General features: G+C 46.5%; 2 protein-coding genes across 8 annotated transcripts; both read right to left on the reverse strand.

Moving 5' to 3' along the window:
* Positions 1-698: 698 nt before the first annotated feature.
* LOC129849241 (keratin, type I cytoskeletal 13-like) lies at positions 699-4,502 on the reverse strand. Its single transcript, XM_055916186.1, has 7 exons — positions 3,889-4,502; positions 3,275-3,357; positions 2,802-2,958; positions 2,403-2,564; positions 2,138-2,263; positions 1,593-1,813; positions 699-1,403 (listed from the first exon to the last, which is right to left on the reverse strand). The coding sequence occupies exons 1-7, from the start codon at positions 4,435-4,437 to the stop codon at positions 1,154-1,156; spliced, it is 1,548 nt and encodes a 515-aa protein (XP_055772161.1). The 5' UTR covers positions 4,438-4,502; the 3' UTR covers positions 699-1,153.
* A 5,054-nt stretch (positions 4,503-9,556) lies between these two features.
* On the reverse strand, positions 9,557-15,022 carry LOC129849243 (keratin, type I cytoskeletal 13-like). Of its 7 annotated transcripts, none has more exons than XM_055916194.1 (8): positions 14,625-15,022; positions 14,362-14,567; positions 13,980-14,062; positions 13,505-13,661; positions 13,106-13,267; positions 12,841-12,966; positions 10,434-10,654; positions 9,557-10,123 (listed from the first exon to the last, which is right to left on the reverse strand). In XM_055916194.1, the coding sequence occupies exons 1-8, from the start codon at positions 14,971-14,973 to the stop codon at positions 10,012-10,014; spliced, it is 1,416 nt and encodes a 471-aa protein (XP_055772169.1). In that variant the 5' UTR covers positions 14,974-15,022; the 3' UTR covers positions 9,557-10,011. The 7 variants fall into 7 exon arrangements, with proteins under 7 accessions (XP_055772169.1, XP_055772170.1, XP_055772168.1 ...); XM_055916195.1 differs by having other exon boundaries at positions 14,688-14,865; XM_055916193.1 differs by having other exon boundaries at positions 9,557-10,156; positions 14,362-15,022.
* Positions 15,023-22,204: the final 7,182 nt, after the last annotated feature.

The following is a 22,204-nucleotide window of genomic DNA, read 5'->3' on the forward strand; positions in this document are numbered from 1 at the left end:
TATTGGATGAAGGCAGAAGACACATTTCAATTGAATGCATTCAGTTGTGCAACTGACGAGGTATCCCCCTTTCCCTTTCCCTTACATGTGGTCTGCCTCTTGATTTATGGCTGTGCACCACTGTGAGTAGAGCACTCTACTTTTCAAGCCTTGTATGAGTTTCTCAAGTCTCCCACAGTCATATCTGTCAACACTAACCCTCTAACTCCACTGTGTGGTTTCACTTGTTTCAGAGATATTAATGCTTTATAATAGACTGACTACATGAACCTGTGAGTATGGATGTCATAGCAGATACATGTTGTGCTCTCATTTCACATGACTTGAATTCAATTTGACATCTTTCCACCGAAACATGGTATCCAGCACTAGAGTTGACTACACAAACACTCTCCATACAGTATATAACTCTGAATCTAATGCTTGAAAAACGGAGAGTTTGATAAATAGAGATAGAATGATGTAATTTTGCTGACAACTTGCATTCAAATTTCTACTATCAGCATTTCTAAAAATATTGGCAAGTATTAAACTCAGTACGAGTGAATGTCATAAATATATTCAAGATCATACTGAAACATATGCTTTCTCAAGACCATAAAATTGGCATGTGCAAAAGATGACAACCTATATGATAGTCAGATGTATAGGAGCATGCCAGATCAGATACATCAAATTGAAAGACACAGAAAACAGAATGATGGTGTCAGCAAGTCAGAGCATCTTTATTGTATTCACAATGGGGTCTGTTGTTGGTGTCCCATCCAGATGTCGTAGAATATGTTGTTCTGGAGGTGTTAACCATAGAAATAGAATTACCAGAAAATAAATCCCCATTCAAGTCAATGTTCCATGATGGGTGTCTGAGGGGCTATAGCCATTCTAGAAAGTATAGGAGGACGTTATGCACATCTTAAACTAGAGTAAACCAGAGCTGGCCTAAACAAATAACACTGATAACAAGGATAGGGATTTTTTATCTGACAAATACTTTTATAAGTTGTAACGTTGTATTTTAGGTTGCATGAATAAATCACTGGGGAACCGCAATATTCCACGTTCTGGCCTCACATTTCCTATAACCATTCTAGTAATTATATTTCTATGTGGTTAACCCATTGCTTGCTGCAGTGCTCGCTGTGTGTGTGGGACCTTAAGAGGTGTGTTTGGTTTCACTTGAGGAGACAACCTTGCCGTCCACCATTTCCTCTGTGACGATCACCACCTTGCGTGTGGTGGAGGTGGATGAGCTGGGGCCGGAGCTGGAGGAGCTGAGGCCGGAGCTGACGCCGGAGCTGGATGAGCTGAGGCCGGAGCTTAGGCCGGAGCTGACGCCGGAGCTAGAGGAGCTGATGTGGGAGCTGGAGGAGCTGTGGCCAGATTTTGAGGAGCTGTGAACAAGGCTGTTAGGAAGGGATACCAATGGTTAGCATAGTTAGCATCTATGATCTATGACCATAATATCTATTAAAGGTCACATAGCTGTAGATTCATGTCAAAAGTAACCATGGCTCAAACAAAGGTCAACTTCAAATGAACATTGTTTTTAAAATCAAATGTTGAGGGAGGCATCCAATCGCTTCCTGCCTTACCCGCTAGCCTCTCCATCCAGCAGCCTCCTGTACTCAGCGATCTCCATCTCCAGGCGTGTCTTGATGTCCAGCAGCATCTTGTACTCCTGGCCCTGGCGTTCCATGTCGCTGCGGAGAGACATTAGCTGCTCTTCCAGACTGGTCACTTGGTTCTGGAGGCGTCCCAGCTGCATGGAGTAGCGGCCCTCCGTCTCCGCCAGCGTGTTCTCCAGGGAGCCTTTCTATTGGCCGGGAGAGACAGAGATGAAGGGTCAAAAAACTGTGTGAGCAGGTTTGGAATTTGGAATGTTTACTGTCATACTGAAAAGTTAGCTCTAGTGATTGAATGTGAAGGCAGGTAGAGGTTAGCTATAGTAATGTAGAGGTGCCTGGCTATAACAACTTGAGGGATAGTGTTAGAGTCCAAGTGAAAGTGAGATACTTGAGGGATGGTAGAGAATAATGAAAGAGTCAAATGTTGATTATTGATAAAAGTTGCAGAAAGTTGTGTAAGTAATGTGCCCCAAACTGTGGTTCTTGGTCAGATGTTTGTAATTAGAGCTCACCATGCTGAGCTGTGACTGCAGTTCAATTTCCAGGCCCTGCAGTGTGCGACGGATCTCCGAGATCTCTGACTTGGAGGTCTGGAGAACCTCTGTGCTGGACGCCACCTCCTTGTTCAACGTCTCTGTCTGTAAAACACAATATGTGGTCAATCGTCACAGAAACAAACCAACATTTCAGCTCATGATAGAATGTCACAATGTTACCAACTAGAAGTAAAGGAACATCTACACCATGAACACAGTTTAGGGGTTCTAGAGGTTCTACCTTGGTCTGGAACCAGGACTCCAGGTCACGCTGGTTCTTGGCACTAACGGCCTCATACTGCTCACGAATCTCAGCCATTACTCTGGTCAGGTCCTCCTGTGGTGCTGCGTCCACTTCCACGTTGATTTGTCCAGTCATCTGCGTCCTCATGGCAAGCAGCTCCTGTGGAGTAACACATAGGGGTGAGTTTAAAGGATTAAGAAGTGACTAACCTCTGCCTGATGGTAACAACTTAAATTGCCCTCTGTCTTCATTATATATTTGAACACCATTGCTTGATACAGATGTGCTTGAAAGCCAGTAATGGTGTTCTAGTGAAGACCCATAGCAGGTTGACATGGTCAATAGATGTAATACATTAAGAGACTGTATGGATATGTTCCATCAGCCCACACCCACCTCCTCATGGTTCTTCTTGAGATAGATGAGCTCCTCCTTCAGCCCCTCGATCTGCATCTCCAGGTCAGATCTGGCCATGGTCATCTCGTCCAGCATCCTCTTCAGCCCGGCGATGTCAGCCTCCACTGACTGACGCATGGCCAGCTCGTTCTCATACCTGAGAGATAGAGAGAGCTTAGGTCAAAGAACTGCCTGAATGTGTTCCTCTGTGAGAATAGCAGGGGGGTTATAGATTCTAGTATTCCATTAAGTTTTGGATAAAATATCAGAAAGTAACACCAGGCTTGTGATATGTCTGTTGGGAGGGTGTGGTTATGATGGAGCTGAAGGGTATTGTCATTTGGTTTCCTTTTTTATAGATTCAACACAAAAAAAACAGTATGAGGGTTTTTACAGATTTGGGGTTATTCCATGTGGTTAATGTAATGCACCAGCAGTGTACTGTATCTGTGGATGGTGTTGGGTGTACTTACTTGTTTCTGAAGTCGTCTGCAGCGAGCTTTGCGTTGTCGATGTTCAGATAGATGCTTCCGTTCAAGCAGGTGGCTTCCTGGATCTGAGAGGTGGAGGATGGCAAAACATTTCAGGATGGGGCATGCGTGGAATTCCACACAAATGCAGTACTCACAAACTGTTAAAACACACTGTAATCACTCAGTTCTGAGTTTCAGCTGCACTGTAAATTATAGCTAATAGAAGCATTACAGGGAACCTGTTATCTTTGTGAACATTGTAAAGCATGACACAAAGAAACTAATAGCACCTTTTGCAATCGCCTAGGGGCTCTTAAAAGAGAGGAAGGATTGGCTTCATTTATCTGCTTTATTTTCAATGCTTCAGCTGCAAATATGCATACTGTCTTGTCATTTATCTTCGGTGCAATATCTTGGTTTAATCAATTATAACAAATGTATATAATTTTGCATTTTCCAATAGTCATATATCACTCTCAGTAACTGACATGTGTTCACCGTACCTATACTCTCTAATAAAGAATAACATTGTCACAATGCAGACATGATCATGTTTTGACATGCTGTGATGTCGTTTTTGAGTGCTCTTGCTATCTAGGAAACACGTCACGTACCTTGTCCTGCAAGTCGGCGATAATAGCGTAGAAGCCAGAGTAGTCGCGAGCGCTGGGGGACGTCTTGCTCTCCATGAACTGACGGATCTTCAGCTCCAGCTCGGCGTTGGCCGCCTCTAGCATGCGCACCTTCTCCAAGTAGGTGGACAGGCGGTCGTTCAGGTTCTGCATTGTGGCCTTCTCATTGACCGACACATTAATGTCGGCTCCACCGCCACCACCACCACCCCCTCCCATGCCGAAACCAAAGCCGCTACCGCCGCCGCCACCCCCTCCCAGGCCGAAACCATAACCGCCACCACCACCTCCGCCACCGGAACCGAACGAGGAGCTAGAGATGCGCACCCCAGAGCCTCCTGCACCTCCATACACACTGCCGGCCCTCATGGCAGTGACGCGGCCTCCTCCACCGCCACCACCACCCATCGAGGAGAAGCGGGAGGAGCCCATACCCATTCCACCTCCACCTCCAGACCTCATGGACATGGTGCCACCTCCGCCTCCACCGCCGCTGCTGCTGTAGGACATGCTAGATCTGGAGAAGGACATGGCTGCTGAGAGGGAGTCTGTCTGCCTGGGATGAGGAGAGAGAATGTGGTGCACGGCCCAGCCACTGTTCCCTTTTTATGCTGCTCAGGGCAGAAGGAGGGACGGTGGGAGGAGGACATGGGTGGGAGAGGCAGAAGGGTGGAATAGAGAAGGGAGGAGTACAGGGAGGATTTACCACATGTAGGGCAGGGGATCCTCCCCCACACTTTGACATGCTAGGATGCAGAAGGAGATGGAAGTGGATAGAAATGTACTGTATGTGTGGATATGCAAATATTGAAAATATACTATTGTTGTGCAACTCCACTCTCCCCACCTCACTCTATATATGGTGTCTGGCTGCAGAAACATATAAAAGTGCACCTATAAATAGATGGAATTCCTCTCCCATAATAGCGTCTGGTTGAAAGCATAAACAAACCTGCTTCTATTAGCCCCAGGTTGGTCAGTCAATCAGTCAACACACACAGTATAACTTTGACATGCTGTGACAGGTGAACTTTGCCATGTTTTCTGAGCATATTTTTTTAAACACTGAATGGCTATTTACCTCCTCTACCTGATATGTACCAAGACAGGGACTGGGGAATTTGTCAGGATCAAAATAAATATGAAAGGAGCAAAGCCCAGGTTAAACTTTTTATTTCACAACGGGAGAATGACACATATTTTAATGCCAAAGACATGCCAGAATGGCTTTCCAAGAGGTGTTGAGTTTTCCTGAGTGGTCCAGCCTCAGTTCAAAAACAATGGATAAATGTTGCCCTAATACTTGTCTAAAGTTTGTAAAAACTAAAATATACCTCCTCACCTTACTTTGCCTTTTAATTATTCATGAATAATTTCCTGGTTGTATGTGGCTGTTTACAACACAGTCACAGCGAGTTGAGCCGAGCACAACAGCACATAGAGCCACTGACAGTCAATAGATTCACCCAGAACTCAACCCCTGTCCATTGAAATTCTGTAACTGGTTCTTCCAGACACACAATATACCCAACGTAGGAACAAACAGACCTCCTTCGCATAAACAAATACAGTTGAAGTCGGAAGTTTACATACACTTAGGTTGGAGTCATTAAAACTTGTTTTTCAACCACTCCACAAATGTATTGTTAAGAAACTATAGTTTTGACAAGTCAGTTAGGACATCTACTTTGTGCATGACACACGTCATTTTTCCAACAAGTGTTTACGACAGATTATTTCACTTATAATTCACTGTATCACAATTCCAGTGGGTCAGAAGTTTACATACACTAAGTTGACTGTACCTTTAAACAGCTTGGAAAAGTACAGAAAATTATGTCATGGCTTTAGAAGCTTCTGACAGGCTAATTGACATCATTTGAGTCAATTGGAGGCATACCTGTGGATGTATTTGAAGGCCTACCTTCAAACTCAGTGCCTCTTTGCTTGACATCATGGGAACATCTAAATAAATCAGCCAAGACCTCAGAAAATAGACCTCCACAAGTCTGGTTCATCCTTGGGAGCAATTTCCAAATGCCTGAAGGTACCATGTTCATCTGGACAAACAATAGTACGCAAGTATAAACACCATGGGACCACACAGCCGTCATACCGCTCAGGAAGGAGACGCGTTCTGTCTCCTAGAGATGAACATACTTTGGTGCAAAAAGTGCAAATCAATCCCAGAACAACATCAAAGGTCCTTGTGAAGATGCTGGAGGAAACAGGTACAAAGTATCTATATCCACAGTAAAACGAGTTCTATATCGACATAACCTGAAAGGCCCCTCAGCAAGGAAGAAGCCACTGCTCCAAAACCACACAAGAAAAGCCAGACTACGGTTTGCAACTGCACATGGGGACAAAGATCATACTTTTTCGAGAAATGTCCTCTGGTCTGATGAAACAAAAATGTAACTGTTTGGCCATAATGACCATCTTTATGTTTGGAGGAAAAAGGGAGAGGCTTGCAAGCCAAAGAACCCCATCCCAAACTTGAAGCTCGGGGGTGTCAGCATCATGTTGTCCCTCCTGTGCTTTGCTGCAGGAGGGATTGGTGCACTTCAAAAATAGATGGCATCATGAGGCAGGAAAATGATGTGGATATATTAAAGCAACATCTCAAGACATCAGTCAGGAAGTTAAAGCTTGGTCGCAAATGGGTCTTCCAAATGGACAATGACCCCAAGCATACTTCCAAAGTTGTGGCAAGGACAACAAAGTCAAGGTATTGGAGTGGCCATCACAAAGCCCTGACCTCAATCCCATAGACAATTTGTGGGCAGAACTGAAAAAGCATGTGCGAGCAAGGAGGCCTACCAACCTGACTCAGTTACACGAGTTCTGTCAGGAGGAATGGGCCAAAATTCACCCAACTTATTGTGGAAGTCTACCCGAAATGTTTGACCCAAGTTAAACAATTTAAAGGCAATGCTACCAAATACTAAGTGAGCGTATGTAAACTTCTGACCCACTGGGAATGTGATGAAAGCAATAAAGGCTGAAATAAATCATTCTCCCTACTATTATTCTGACATATCACATTCTTAAAATAAAGTGGTGATCCTAACTGACCTAAAACAGGGAATTTTTACTAGGATTAAATGTCAGGAATTGTGAAAAACTGAGTTGGAATGTATTTGGCTAAGGTGTCTGCAAACTTCCGACTTCAACTGTATGTCTAAAAGAAGACATCCTGAAGCAGTAATTTCTAGACCACAATCTAGTTGAAGTGGATTCAAATCCAAAGTGTATCATCTGTGTATTATTACAATTGTGAAATTATGGTATTTTCTGAGCAATGCTAAATCAGAAGGGTGTAGTCAGTCAGTTTACATTGGCATGTTCACACAAACAAGGTGCCTGGCGAATGCATTCCATTTTTGATTAAATAAATTGATCTGAATTAATAAATCACTATATCATCTATCATACGGCGGCAGCGTAGCCTAGTGGTTAGAGCGTTGGACTAGTAACCGGAAGGTTGCAAGTTCAAATCCCCGAGCTGACAAGGTACAAATCTGTCGTTCTGCCCCTGAACAGGCAGTTAACCCACTGTTCCTAGGCCGTCATTGAAAATAAGAATTTGTTCTTAACTGACTTGCCTAGTTAAATAAAGGTAAAAAAAAAAAAAAAAAAAAAAAAAAAAATACACTACATGGAAAAGGTATGTGGCTATTTCAGCCACACCTGTTGCTGACATGTGTATAAAATCGAGCACACAGCTATGCAATCTCTATACAAAAACATTTGAAGTAGAATGGCCTTAATGAAGAGCTCAGTGACTTTCAACGTGGCACCGTCATAGGATGCTACCTTTCCAACAGGTCAGTTTGTCAAATGTCTGCCCTGCTAGTGCTGCCCCAGTCAACTGTAAGTGCTGTTATTGTGAAGTCAAAACCTCTAGGAGCAACAACGGCTCAGCCGCGAAGTGGTAGGCCACACAAGTTCACAGAACGGGACCGCCGAGTGCTGAAGCACGTAAAAATAGTCTGTCCTCTGTTGCAACACTCACTACCGAGTTCCAAACTACCTCTGGAAGCAAGGTCAGCACAAAACAGTTAGGCGGGAGCATTATGAAATAGGTTTCCACGGCCGAGCAGCAGCACAAAAGCCTAAGGCCACCATGCGCAATGCCAAGCATCTGATAGAGTGGTGTAAAGCTCATCGCCGTGGAAAAGTGCAGTGGAAAAGTGTTCTCTGGAGTGATGAATCACGCTTCACCAACAGGCAGTCCGACGGACGAATCTGGGTTTGGAAGATGCCAGGAAAACGCTACCGGCATGTTGGTGGTCTGGGGCTGGTTTTCATGGTTTGGGATAGGCCCCTTAGTTCCAGGGAAGGGATATCTTAACACCACAGCATACAATGACATTCTATTGAACATCTTTGGGACGAATTGGAACGCCAGCTGTGGGCCTAATCACCCAATATCAGTGCCCAACCTCACTAATGCTCTTGTGGCTGAATGGAACCAAGAACCTGCAGCAATGTTCCAACATGTAGTGGAAAGCCTTTCCAGAATAGTGTAGGCTATTATAGCAGCATAGGGGGACCAGCTCCATATTTATACCCATGATTTTGAAATGATGTGTTCGATGAGCAGGTGTCCACATACATTTGGCCATGTAGTGTTTATGTGGTCTGCGTCTTGATTCATGGCTGTGCACCACTTTGAGTAGAGCACTCAACTTTTCAAGAGTTTCCCAATTCTCCTAAGTCTCCCACAGTCATATCTGTCAACGCGAACTGTGCCATCATCTAACTCCAATGACTACTGATGTTGTGTAACTGTGGAGGCTCCTCAGAGGAATAGGAGGACCACCCTACTCAGTGGTCTTCAGAAAATACCAAAATACCTAAAGTTATGCTTTAATAAAAACGATGCTACATATACTCACATCACCAAATACCTGATTACCTAAAACACACTATTGCAATGAAGGTGTACAGAAGTCTCAACAGGACCCTCTATGGTAGCACCCTGGTGTAGCCGGAGGACAGCTGTTTTCCATCCTCCTCTGGCTACATTGACTTCGATATAGAAAATAGGAGGCTTGTGCACCAGACTTACTTCCATAAACCTACATGGTAGTTCTGATGGAGACCACCCAGAACCTCGATGTGAATGTGGATAAGATCAAGTAATAATTTGTCAACAGAACCATCAATAACGATTGTGGTTGAATGAGAATGGACTGTGTGGTTTCACTTGCTATAGAGATATTCATTCTTTATCATAAATGAATCTTTGAGAATGGATGTAATAGATTATACATTCTGTCATCTAATTTCAAATTAATTGTTTTCAAATCTAAATCTTTCCAACAAAACATGGTATCAGCACTAGATTTGACTCCACAAACACTCTCTACACCGTATATAACTCTGAATCTAAGAACTCTGAATTTTTCTTTAAAAAATTGAATTATATAATGTTGCTGACAACTTTCAACATTTCTAAGATCATCATCAGATCAATGTACAAGTGAATGTCATAAAAATATTCAAGATCATACTGAAACATATGCTTTCTCAAGACCATAGAATTGGCCTCATGTGCAAAAGATGACAACTTATATGATAGTCAGATGTATAGGAGCATGCCAGATCAGATACATCAAGTTAAAAGACACAGAAAACAGAATGATGGTGTCAGCAAGTCAGAGCATCTTTATTGTATTCACAATGGGGTCTGTTGTTGGTGTCCCATCCAGATGTCGTAGAATATGTTGTTCTGGAGGTGTTAACTATAGAAATAGAATTACCAGAAAATAAATCCCCATTCAAGTCAATTTTCCATGATGGGTGTCTGAGGGGCTATAGCCATTCTAGAAAGTATAGACGGACGTTATGCACATCTTAAACTAGAGTAAACCAGAACTGGCCTAAAGAAATTACACAGATAACGAGGATAGGGATTTTTCATCTGACGAAGACTTTGTATAAATTGAAATTTTGTATTTTAGGTTGCATGAACAAAGCACTGTGGAGCAGTAATATTCCAATATTCCACTCTCATTTCCTATACCCATTATAGTAATTATATTTCTATGGGGTTAACCCACTGCTTGCAGCAGTGCTCGCTGTGTGTGTGGGACCTTAACAAGCCAGTTTGGTTTCACTTGAGGGGACAACATTTCCATCCACTATTTCCGCTTCGATGATCACCACATTGCCTTTGGTGGAGGAGCTGGGGCCAGAGCTGGAGGAGCTGAGGCCGGAGTTGAGGCCGGAGCTAGAAGAGCTGATGTGGGAGCTGGAGGAGCTGTGGCCAGATTTCGAGGAGATGAGGCTGAGGCTGTGAGGAAGGGAAACCCATGGTTAGCATAGTTAGCATCTATGATCATAATAAGTATCTATTAAAGGTCACATAGCAGTAAATTCACGTCAAAAGTAACAATGGCTCATATTAAGGTGAACTTAAATTAAAATTGTTTCTAAAGTCAAATGTTGAAGGAGACATTCATTCATTTTCACTTGTTTCAAGGACCCTTGTCACCCGTCTTCCCATCCTGCCTTACCCGCTAGCCTCTCCATCCAGCAGCCTCCTGTACTCAGCGATCTCCATCTCCAGGCGTGTCTTGATATCCAGCAGCATCTTGTACTCCTGGCCCTGACGTTCCATGTCGCTGCGGAGAGACATTAGCTGCTCTTCCAGACTGGTCACTTGGTTCTGGAGGCGTCCCAGCTGCATGGAGTAACGGCCCTCCGTCTCCGCCAGCGTGTTCTCCAGGGAGCCTTTCTATTGGCCGGGAGAGACAGAGATGATGCGTCAAAAACTGGGGGAGTAGGTTTGGAATTTGGAATGTATACTGTCATACTGAAAACGTTAGCTTGAGTAATTGAATGTGAAGGCAGGTAGAGGTTAGCTATAGTAATGGAAAAAACAAAGATGCTTGTTCTAGGTCCCAAGAAACAAAGAGATCTTCTGTTAAATCTGACAATTAATCTTGATGGTTGTACAGTCGTCTCAAATAAAACTGTGAAGGACCTCGGCGTTACTCCGGACCCTTATCTCTCTTTTGACGAACATATCAAGACTGTTTCAAGGACAGCTTTTTTCCATCGACGTAACATTGCAAAAATCAGAAACTTTCTGTCCAAAAATGATGCAGAAAAATGAATCCATGCTTTTGTCACTTCTAGGTTAGACTACTGCAATGCTCTACTTTCCGGCTACCTGGATAAAGCACTAAATAAAATTCAGTTAGTGCTAAACACGGCTGCTAGAATCTTGACTAGAACCAAAACATTTGATCATATTAGTCCACTGCTAGCCTCTCTACACTGGCTTCCTGTTAAGGCAAGGGCTGATCAAGGTTTTACTGCTAAACTACAAAGCATTACATGGGCTTGCTCCTACCTATCTTTCCGATTTGGTCCTGCCGTACATACCTACACGTACGCTATTGTCACAAGACGCAGGCCTTCTTATTGTCCCTAGAATTTCTAAGCAAACAGCTGGAGGCAGGGCTTTCTCCTATAGAGCTTCATTTTTATGGAATGGTCTGCCTATCCATGTGAGAGACGTAGACTCGAACGCAACCTTTAAAGCTTTATTGAAGACTCATCTCTTCAGTAGGTCCTATGATTGAGTGTAGTCTGGCCCAGGAGTGTGAAGGTGAACGGAAGGCACTGGAGCAACGAAACGCCCTTGCTGTCTCTGCCTTGCCGGTTCCCCTCTCTCCGCTGGGATTCTCCACCTCTAACCCTATTACGGGGGCTGAGTACCTGGCTTACTGGTGCTCTTCCATGCCGTCCCTAGGAGGGGTGCGTCACTTGAGTGGGTTGAGTCACTGACGTGAGCTTCCTGTCTGGGTTTGCACCCCCCCTTGGGTTGTGCCGTGGCGGAGATCTTTGTGGGCTATACTCAGTCTTGTCTCAGGATGGTAAATTGGTGGTTGAAGATATCCCTCTAGTGGTGTGGGGGGCTGTGCTTTGGCAAAGTGGGTGGGATATATCCTGCCTGTTTGGCCCTCGACCCCCCTGTCTCAGCCTCCAGTATTTATGCCGCAGTAGTTTATGTGTCGGGGGGCTAGGGTCAGTCTGCTATATCTGGAGTATTTATCCTGTCTTATCCTGTGTCCTGTGTGAATTTAAGTATGCTCTCTAATTCTCTCTCTCTTTCTAACTTTTCTTTCTTTCTTTCCCTCTTTCTCTCGCTCTCTCGGAGGACCTGAGCCCTAGGATCATGCCTCAGGACTACCTGGCCTGATGACTCCTTGCTGTCCCCAGTCCACCTGGCCGTGCTGCTGCTCCAGTTTCAACTGTCCTGCCTGCGACTATGGGACCCTGACCTGTTCACCGGATGTGCTACCTGTCCCAGACCTGCTGTTTTCAACTCTCTAGAGACAGCAGGAGCGGTAGAGTTACTCTGAATGTGATCGGCTACGAAAAGCATACTGACATTTACTCCTGAGGTGCTGACCTGTTGCACCCTCGACAACCACCGTGATTATTATTATTTGACCCTGTTGGTCATCTACGAACATTTGAACATCTTGGCCATGTTCTGTTATAATCTCCACCTGTCACAGCCAGAAGAGGACTGGCCACCGATTATAGCCTGGTTCCTCTCTAGGTTTCTTCCTAGGTTCTGGCCTTTCTATGGAGTTTTTCCTAGCCACCGTGCTTCTACACCTGCATTGCTTGCTGTTTGTAGTTTTAGGCTGGGTTTCTGTACAGCACTTTGAGATATCACCTGATGTAAGAAGGTCTTTATAAATAAAAAATGATTTGATTTGATTTGATGCCTGGCTATAACAACTTGAGAGATAGTGATAGAGTCCAGGTGAAAGTGAGATACTTGAGGGATGGTAGAGAATGATGAAAGTCAAATGTTGATTATTGATAAAAGTTGCAGAAAGTTGTGTAAGTAATGTGCCCTAAACTGTGGTCCTTGGTCAGATGTTTGTAATTACAGCTCACCATGCTGAGCTGTGACTGCAGTTCGGCTTCCAGGCCCAGCAGTGTGCGACGGATATCCGAAATCTCTGACTTGGAAGTCTGGAGAACCTCTGTGCTGGACGCCACCTCCTGGTTCAACGTCAATGTCTGTAAAACACAATAAGTGGTCAATCATCACAAGAACAAACCAACATTTTAGCTCATGATAGAATGTGACAACGTTACCAACTAGAAGTAAAGGAACATCTACACCATGAATATAGTTTAGGGGATCTAGAGGTTCTACCTTGGTCTGGAACCAGGACTCCAGGTCGCGCTGGTTCTTGGCATTAACAGACTCGTACTGCTCCCGGATCTCAGCCATGACCCTGGTCAGGTCCTCCTGTGGTGCTGCGTCCACCTCCACATTGATCTGTCCAGTCATCTGCGTCCTCATGGCAAGCAGCTCCTGTGGAGTAACACATAGGGGTGAGTTTAAAGGATTAAGAAGTGACTAATCTCTGCCTGATGGTAACAACTTGACCTGCCCTCTGTCTTCATTATACATTTGAACACCCTTGCTTGATACAGATGTGCTTGAAAGCCAGCAATGGTGTTCTAGTGAAGACCCATAGCAGGTTGACATGGTCAATAGATGTAATACATTAAGAGACTGTATGGATATGTTCCATCAGCCCACACCCACCTCCTCATGGTTCTTCTTGAGATAGATGAGCTCCTCCTTCTGCCCCTCAATCTGCATCTCCAGGTCAGATCTGGCCATGGTCATCTCGTCCAGCATCCTCTTCAGCCCGGCGATGTCCGCCTCCACTGACTGACGCATTGCCAGCTCGTTCTCATACCTGAGAGATAGAGAGAGCTTAGGTCAAAGAACTGCCTGAATGTGTTCCTCTGTGAGAATAGCAGGGGGGTTATAGATTCTAGTATTCCATTAAGTTTAAATATCAGAAAGTAACACCAGGCTTGTGATATGTCTGTTGGGGGGGTGTGGTTATGGTGGAGCTGAAGGGTAATGTCATTTGGTTTCCTTTTTTATAGATTCAACACAAAATGTAATAAAAAACAGTATGAGGGTTTTTACAGATTTGGGGTTATTCCATGTGGTTAATGTAATGCACCAGCAGTGTACTGTATCTGTGGATGGTGTTGGGTGTACTTACTTGTTTCTGAAGTCGTCTGCAGCGAGCTTTACGTTGTCGATGTTCAGATAGATGCTTCCGTTCAAGCAGGTGGCAGCCTGGATCTGAGAGGTGGAGGATGGCAAAACATTTCAGGATGGGGTATGCATGGAATTTGACACAAATGCAGTGCAAATTCTTGGTTGAATCAATTATAACAAATGTATATAATTTAGCATTTTCTAAAAGTCATATTAATTTCCCTATGAGTAACTTGTTGGAAAAACAATCTGATGACGTGTACACCATATACCTGTACTCTCTAACAAAGAATAACATTTTCACAATGCAGACATGATCATGTTTTGACATACTGTGATGTCATCATTGAGTGCTCTTACCATCTAGGAGACATATCACATACCTTTTCCTGCAGGTCGGCGATAGTAGCGTAGAAGCCAGAGTAGTCGCGAGCGCTGGGGGACGTCTTGCTCTCAACGAACTGACGGATCTTCAGCTCCAGCTCGGCGTTGGCTGCCTCCAGCGAGCGCACCTTCTCCAAGTAGGTGGACAGGCGGACGTTCAGGTTCTGCATTGTGGCCTTCTCATTGGCCGAAACATTAATGTCGGCTCCACCGCCGCCACCACCACACCAACCCCCACCCATGCCAAAACCATAACTGCCACCGCCGCCGCCAACCCCTCCCATGCCGCCCCCACCCCCTCCCATGCCAAAACCATAACTGCCACCGCCGCCGCCAACCCCTCCAATGCCGAAACCATAACCACCACCTCCTCCACCGGAACCAAACGAGGAGCTAGAGATGCGCACCCCAGAGCCTCCTGCACCTCCATACACACTGCCGCCCCTCATGGCAGTGATGCGGCATCCTCCACCGCCACCACCACCCATCGAGGAGAACCGGGAGGAGCCCATACCCATTCCACCTCCACCTCCAGACCTCATGGACATGGTGCCCCCTCCGCCTCCACCGCCGCTGCTGCTGTAGGACATGCTAGATCTGGAGAAGGACATGGCTGCTGAGAGGGAGTCTGCCTGCCTGGGATGAGGAGAGAGAATGTGGTGCACGGCCCAGCCACTGTTCCCTTTTTATGCTGCACAGGGCGGAATGAGGGAGGGAGGTTGGGAGTAGGACATCGGTGGGAGATGAAGAAGGGAGGAATAGAGAAGGGAGGAATACAGAGAGGTATTACCTCATGTAGAGCAGGGCAGGGCAGGGCTCTTCCACCCACTTTGACAACCTGCTGGCAAACGCCAGGATGCAGAAGGACATGGTGTGCCAAAGACACACCAGAATGGCTTTCCAAGAGGTGTTGAGTATTCCAGGGTGGTCCAGTCTCAGTCCAAAAACAATGGATAAATGTTGCCATAAATCAGAAAGGTGCCGTCAGTCAGGTTACATTGGCGTGTTCCCACAAACAAGGTGCCAGGCCAGTGCAATTAATTGAGATAAAAGCAATTCATCTGAACGCATTAATCACTACCTGCCCTCCAGGACATCTACACCACCCGATGTCACAGGAAGGCCATAAAGATCATCAAGGACAAAAACCACCCGAGCCACTGCCTGTTCACCCCGCTATCATCCAGAAGGCGAGGTCAGTACAGGTGCATCAAAGCAGGGACTGAGAGACTGAAAAACAGCTTCTATCTCAAGGCCATCAGACTGTCAAACAGCCACCACTAACATCGAGTGGCTGCTGCCAACATACTGACTCAACTCCAGCTCACTTTAATAATGGAAATTGATGGAAATTGATCAAAAATGTATCACTAGCCACTTTAAACAATGCCACTTAATATAATGTATATGTATATACTGTACTCTATATCATCTACTGCATCTTGCCATCTTTATGTAATACATGTATCACTAGCCACTTTAAACTATGCACTTTTATGTTTACATACCCTACATTACTCATCTCATATGTATATACTGTACCCTATACCATCTACTGCATCTTGCCTATGCCGTTCTGTACCATCACCCATTCATATATCTTTATGTACATATTCTTTATCCCTTTACACTTGTGTGTATAAGGTAGTAGTTGTGGAATTGTTAGGTTAGATTACTCGTTGGTTATTACTTTATTGTCGGAACTAGAAGCACAAGCATTTCGCTACACTCGCATTAACATCTGCTAACCATGTGTATGTGACAAATAGAATTTGATTTGATTTGACTATATCATCTATCATACAGTACATGGCCAAAAGTAGGTGGACACCCCTTCAAATTTGTAGATTTGGCAATTTCAGCCAAACCCGTTGCTGACAAGTGTATAAAATCGAGCACACAGCTATGTAATCTCCATACACAAACATTGGCAGTAGAATGGCTTTAATGAAGAGCTCAGTGACTTTCGACGTGGCACCGTCATAGGATGCTACCTTTCCTTCAGGTCAGTTTGTCAAATGTCTGCCCTGCTAGTGCTGCCCCAGTCAACTGTAAGTGATGTTATTGTGAAGTTGAAACCTCTAGGAGCAACAACGGCTCAGCCGCGAAGTGATAGGCCACACAAGCTCACAGAACGGTACCACCGAGTGCTGAAGCGTGTAAAAATAGTCTGTCCTCGGTTACAACACACCCTACCGAGTTCCAAACTACCTCTGGAAGCAAGGTCAGCACAAAAACAGTTAGTCTGGAGCTTAAAGAAATGGGTTTCCACGGCCGAACTGCCGCACAAAAGCCTAAGATCACCATGTGCAATGCCAAGCTTCGGCTGGAGTGGTGTAAAGCTCACCTCCATTGGACTTTGGAACAGTGGAAACGTGTTCTCTGGAGTGATGAATCACGCTTCACCACCTGGCAGTCCGACGGACGAATCTGGGTTTGGAAGATGCCAGGAGAAACGCTACTGGCCCTAATGCATAGTGCCAACTGTAATGTTTGGTGGAGGAGGAATAATGTTCTGGGGCTGGTTTTCATGGTTCGGGATAGGCCCCTTAGTTCCAGTGAAGGGAAATCTTAACGCCACAGCATACAATGATATTCTATCGAAGACCTTTGGGATGAATTGGAAAGCTGACTGCGAACCAGGCCCAATCACCCAACATCAGTGCCCGACCACACTAATGCTCTTGTGGCTGAATGGAAGCAAGTACCCGCAGCAATGTTCCAACATCTAGTGGGAAGCCTTCTAAGAACAGTGGATGCTGTTATAGTAGCAAAGGGAGGACCAACTCCATATTAATGCCCATGATATTGGAATTAGGTTTTTGACGAGCAGGGGTCTACATACTTTTGGCCATATCATTTTGGGTGGCAGGGAGCCTAGTGGTTAGAGCATTGGGCCAGTAACCGTAAAGGTTGCTGGATTGAATCCCCGAGCTGACAAGCTAAAAAGCTGTCGTTCTTCCCTGAACAAGGCAGTTAACCCACTGTTACCCAGAAGGCCATCAATGTAAATAAGAATTTGTTCTTAACTGACTTGCCTAGTTAAATAAAGGTTACATTTCAAAATAAAAAATGTAGTGTATATGTGGTCTGCATCTTGATTTATGGCTGTGCACCACTGTAAGTAGAGCACTCTACTTTTCAAGAGTTTCCCAATTCTCCTAAGTCTCCCACAGTCATATCTGGTAAAACTAACTGTACCATCATCTAACTCCAATGACCGCTGATGTTGTGTAACTGTGGAGGCTCTTCAGAGGAGGAATATGAGGACCACCCTACTCAGTGATTTCTGAAAAATAGTAAATATTCACAAAATAAAAAGTTATGTTCTGGAGGTGTTAACCATAGAAATAGAATTACCAGAAAATAAATCCCCATTCAAGTCAATGTTCCATGATGGGTGTCTGTGGGGCTTTAGCCATTCTAGAAAGAATAGGAGGATGGAATTCACATGTTAAATTAGAGTTAACCAGAGCTGCCCTTAGCAAATAAGACAGACAATGAAAAAAGGAATTTTTCATCTGACGAAGACTTTGTATAAGTGGTAACGTTGTATGAACAAAGCACTGTGGAGCAGTAATATTCCATGTGCTGGCCTCTCATTTCCTATACCCATTCTAGTAATTATATTTCTATGGGGTTAACCCATTGCTTGCTGCAGTGCTCGCTGTGTGTGTGGAACCTTAAGAGGTGTGTTTGGTTTGTCTTGTGGAGACAACCTTGCCATCCACTATTTCCTCTGTGACGATCACCACTTTGCGTGTGGTGGAGGTGGAGGAGCTGTGGCCGGAGATGGAGGAACTGACACCAGAGCTGTGGCCGGAGCTAGAGGAGCTGACGTGCGAGTGTCACGCCCTGGCCTTAGTATTCTTTGTTTTCTTTATTATTTTAGTTAGGTCAGGGTGTGACATGGGGAATGTTTGTGTTTTGTCGGTTTTGGGTGATTATATGGTAAAGGGGGTGTTGGGTGTATTGTATGGGTTTGTGTGTAGTGCATGTGTCTAGCGTTGTCTATGTTGGTTTAGTTGTTTAGGAGAGTCTATGGTTGCCTGAATGAGTTCCCAATTAGAGACAGCTGATTTCTGTTGTCTCTGATTGGGAGCCATATTTAGGGTAGCCATAGGCTTTCATGTGATGTGGGTAATTGTCTATGTAGAACGTTTGTAGCCTGTGTGTGCACATCGTTTATTTAGCTTCACGATCGTTTATTGTTTTGGTTAGTTCATAAGTGTGTTTGTTTCGTTTTTGCCTTCTTCACCAATAAAAGGAGATGGCTTATTTTCCTAATGCTGCGTTTTGGTCCGTCAATCCTCCACACGATCGTGACAGAATTACCCACCAAAGGATCAAGCAGCGTGAATTGGAGCAGTGGCCTGCTACACAGGATTATTGGAGTTGGGAGGAAATATTGGACGGAGAAGATCCATGGGCACAGCCGGGAGAATATCGCCGTCCCAAAGCTGAGCTGGAGGCAGCGAAAGCAGAGAGGCGGCGATATGAGGAGGCAGCACGGAAACAAGGCTGGAACCCCGTAAGTCAAACCCAAAAATTTCTTGGGGGAGGGCTCTCGGGTAGTTTAGTTGGGTCAGTCGGGAGAAGTGAGCCAACTCCTCCTGCTTACCGTAAGGAGCTGGTGAGGGCGGATTTGGAAGTGAGCGACGCAGAGACAGTAAAGGAATTAATGGAGAAATTGGAGGAGAGAGTTATGAGGGATGTACTGGTTTGGTGCATGAGGCACGGCATCCGTCCGAATGAGCGTGTTGGTGAGTTAATGTCACCGGGAACAGCTCTCCATACTCGTCCTGAGGTGCGTGCTAGCCGTCTGGTTAAGACAGTGCCTACAGCACGCACAAAGCCTCCTGTGTGTCTCCAGAGTCCTGTGCGTCCTGTTACTGTTCCTCCACGTACTAGCCCTGTGGTGCGTGTCTCCAGCACATTACCACCAGTGCCTACACCACGCACCAAGCCTTCTGTGTGTCTCCAGAGTCCTGTACGCACTGTTCCTTCTCCCCGTACTCGCCCTGATGTGCGGGTCCTCAGCCCGGTACCACCAGTACCGGTACCACGCACAAGGCCTATAGTACGCCTTGAGAGTCCAGTGTGCCCTGTTGTTGCTCCCCGCACTAGCCTTGAGATGCGTGTCCCTAGCCCGGTACCACCAGTTCCGGCACCACGCACTAGGCCTAATGTGCGTCTCCAGGGTCCAGTATGCCCTGTTCCTTCTCCCCGCACTAGCCCTGAGAAGCGTGTTCCCAGCCCGATACCACCAGTGCCGGCACCACGCACTAGGCCTAATGTGCGTCTCCAGGGTCCAGTATGCCCTGTTCCTACTCCCCGCACTAGCCCTGAGATGCGTGTCCCCAGCCCGGTGCCACCAGTCCCGGCACCACGCACCAGGCCTACAGTGCGCCTCAGCCGGCAGGAGTCTGCCGTCTGCACAGCGATGCCTGAACTGCCCGTCTGCCAAGCGCCATCTGAGCCATCCGTCTCCCCAGCGCCATCTGAGCCATCCGTCTCCCCAGCGCCATCTGAGCCATCCGTCTCCCCAGCGCCATCTGAGCCATCCGTCTCCCCAGCGCCATCTGAGCCATCCGTCTGCAATGAGCCTGCAAAGCCGCCCGTCTGCCATGAGCCTGCAAAGCCGCCCGTCTGCCATGAGCCTACTGAGCCGTCCGCCAGACAGGAGCCGCTAGAGCCGCCAGCCAGACAGGAGCCGCTAGAGCCGCCAGCCAGACAGGAGCCGCTAGAGCCGTCCGTCAGACAGGATCTGCCAGAGCCGCCAACCAGACAGGATCTGCCAGAGCCGCCAACCAGACAGGATCTGCCAGAGGTGCCAACCAGACAGGATCTGCCAGAGCCGCCAACCAGACAGGATCTGCCAGAGCCGCCAACCAGACAGGATCTGCCAGAGCCGCCAATCAGACAGGAGCAGCCAGATCAGTCAGCCAGCCATGAGCAGCCAGATCCGTCAGCCAGCCATGAGCAGCCAGATCCGTCAGCCAGCCATGAGCAGCCAGATCCGTCAGCCAGCCATGAGCAGCCAGATCCGTCAGCTAGCCATGAGCAGCCAGATCCGTCAGCTAGCCTTGAGCAGCCAGATCCGTCAGCTAGCCTTGAGCAGCCAGATCCGTCAGCTAGCCATGAGCAGCCAGATCCGTCAGCTAGCCATGAGCAGCCAGATCCGTCAGCTAGCCTTGAGCAGCCAGATCCGTCAGCTAGCCATGAGCAGCCAGATCCGTCAGCTAGCCATGAGCAGCCAGATCCGTCAGCTAGCCATGAGCAGCCAGATCCGTCAGCTAGCCATGAGCAGCCAGATCCGTCAGCTAGCCATGAGCAGCCAGATCCGTCAGCCAGCCATGAGCAGCCAGATCCGTCAGCCAGCCATGAGCAGCCAGATCCGTCAGCCAGCCATGAGCAGCCAGATCCGTCAGCTAGCCATGAGCAGCCAGATCCGTCAGCCAGCCATGAGCAGCCAGATCCGTCAGCCAGCCATGAGCAGCCAGATCCGTCAGTTAGCCATGAGCAGCCAGATCTGTCAGCCAGCCATGGGCCGTCCCTCAGTCCGGAGCTGCAGTCCCTCAGTCCGGAGCTGCCATTCCTCAGTCCGGAGCTGCCATTCCTCAGTCCGGAGCTGCCCCTTATCCTGGTGCTGCCCCTTACCCTGGTGCTGCCCCTTACCCTGGTACTGCCCCTTACCCTTGTACTGCCCCTGACCCTGGTACTGCCCCTTACCCTGGTACTGCCCCTTACCCTGGTACTGCCCCTTAGTCCGGAGCTGCCCCTTAGTCCGGAACTGCCCCTTAATGCTATGGGGTTAATGTGGAGGGGGGTCATTTGGAGGAAGCTAAGGAGGCGGTTAGGGACTATGGTGAAGTGGGGACCACAACCAGAGCCGGAGCCGCCACCGTGGATGGAAGCCCACCCAGACCCTCCCCTAGACTGTGTAATGATGCGCCCGGAGTTCGCACCTTAAGGGGGGGGTTATGTCACGCCCTGGCCTTAGTATTCTTTGTTTTCTTTATTATTTTAGTTAGGTCAGGGTGTGACATGGGGAATGTTTGTGTTTTGTCGGTTTTGGGTGATTATATGGTAAAGGGGGTGTTGGGTGTATTGTATGGGTTTGTGTGTAGTGCATGTGTCTAGCGTTGTCTATGTTGGTTTAGTTGTTTAGGAGAGTCTATGGTTGCCTGAATGAGTTCCCAATTAGAGACAGCTGATTTCTGTTGTCTCTGATTGGGAGCCATATTTAGGGTAGCCATAGGCTTTCATGTGATGTGGGTAATTGTCTATGTAGAACGTTTGTAGCCTGTGTGTGCACATCGTTTATTTAGCTTCACGATCGTTTATTGTTTTGGTTAGTTCATAAGTGTGTTTGTTTCGTTTTTGCCTTCTTCACCAATAAAAGGAGATGGCTTATTTTCCTAATGCTGCGTTTTGGTCCGTCAATCCTCCACACGATCGTGACAGCGAGCTGGAGGAGTCGTGGCCGGATTTCGAGGAGCTGAGGCTGTGAGGAAGGGAAACTCATGATTAGCATAGTTAGCATCTATGATCATAATATATATCTAATAAAAAGTCACATAGCAGTAGATTCATGTCAAAAGTAACCATGGCTCATGGTAAGGTCAACTTCAAATGAACATTGTTTATAAAATCAAATGTTAAAGGAGACATAAATTAATTTTCATGTGTTTCAAGGTCCCCTATCACCCCTCTTCCCATCCCACAAAGATGTAACACTCTCCTCCCACATCCCTGTCTGTCTTATTGGCCCCCCTCTGTCCAATCGCTTCCTGCCTTACCCGCTAGCCTCTCCGTCCAGCAGCCTCCTGTACTCAGCGA

The sequence above is a fragment of the Salvelinus fontinalis genome, unplaced genomic scaffold, assembly GCF_029448725.1.
Source record: "Salvelinus fontinalis isolate EN_2023a unplaced genomic scaffold, ASM2944872v1 scaffold_1408, whole genome shotgun sequence".
Lineage (NCBI taxonomy): Eukaryota > Metazoa > Chordata > Actinopteri > Salmoniformes > Salmonidae > Salvelinus > Salvelinus fontinalis.

Coding starts and splice junctions, on each gene's coding strand:
- LOC129849241 (XM_055916186.1), bottom strand. CDS start 4,437: ATGTCCTTCTCCAGATCTAGCATGTCCTACAGCAGCAGCGGCGGTGGA. Junction 2,959..3,274: donor GCAGACGACTTCAGAAACAA/GTAAGTACACCC, acceptor TCTATCTCTCAG/GTATGAGAACGAGCTGGCCA. Junction 1,404..1,592: donor CTGGATGGAGAGGCTAGCGG/GTAAGGCAGGAA, acceptor CCTTCCTAACAG/CCTTGTTCACAGCTCCTCAA.
- LOC129849243 (XM_055916188.1), bottom strand. CDS start 14,973: ATGTCCTTCTCCAGATCTAGCATGTCCTACAGCAGCAGCGGCGGTGGA. Junction 12,967..13,105: donor AGTCCTGGTTCCAGACCAAG/GTAGAACCTCTA, acceptor TGTGTTTTACAG/ACATTGACGTTGAACCAGGA. Junction 10,211..10,433: donor CTGGATGGAGAGGCTAGCGG/GTAAGGCAGGAT, acceptor CCTTCCTCACAG/CCTCAGCCTCATCTCCTCGA.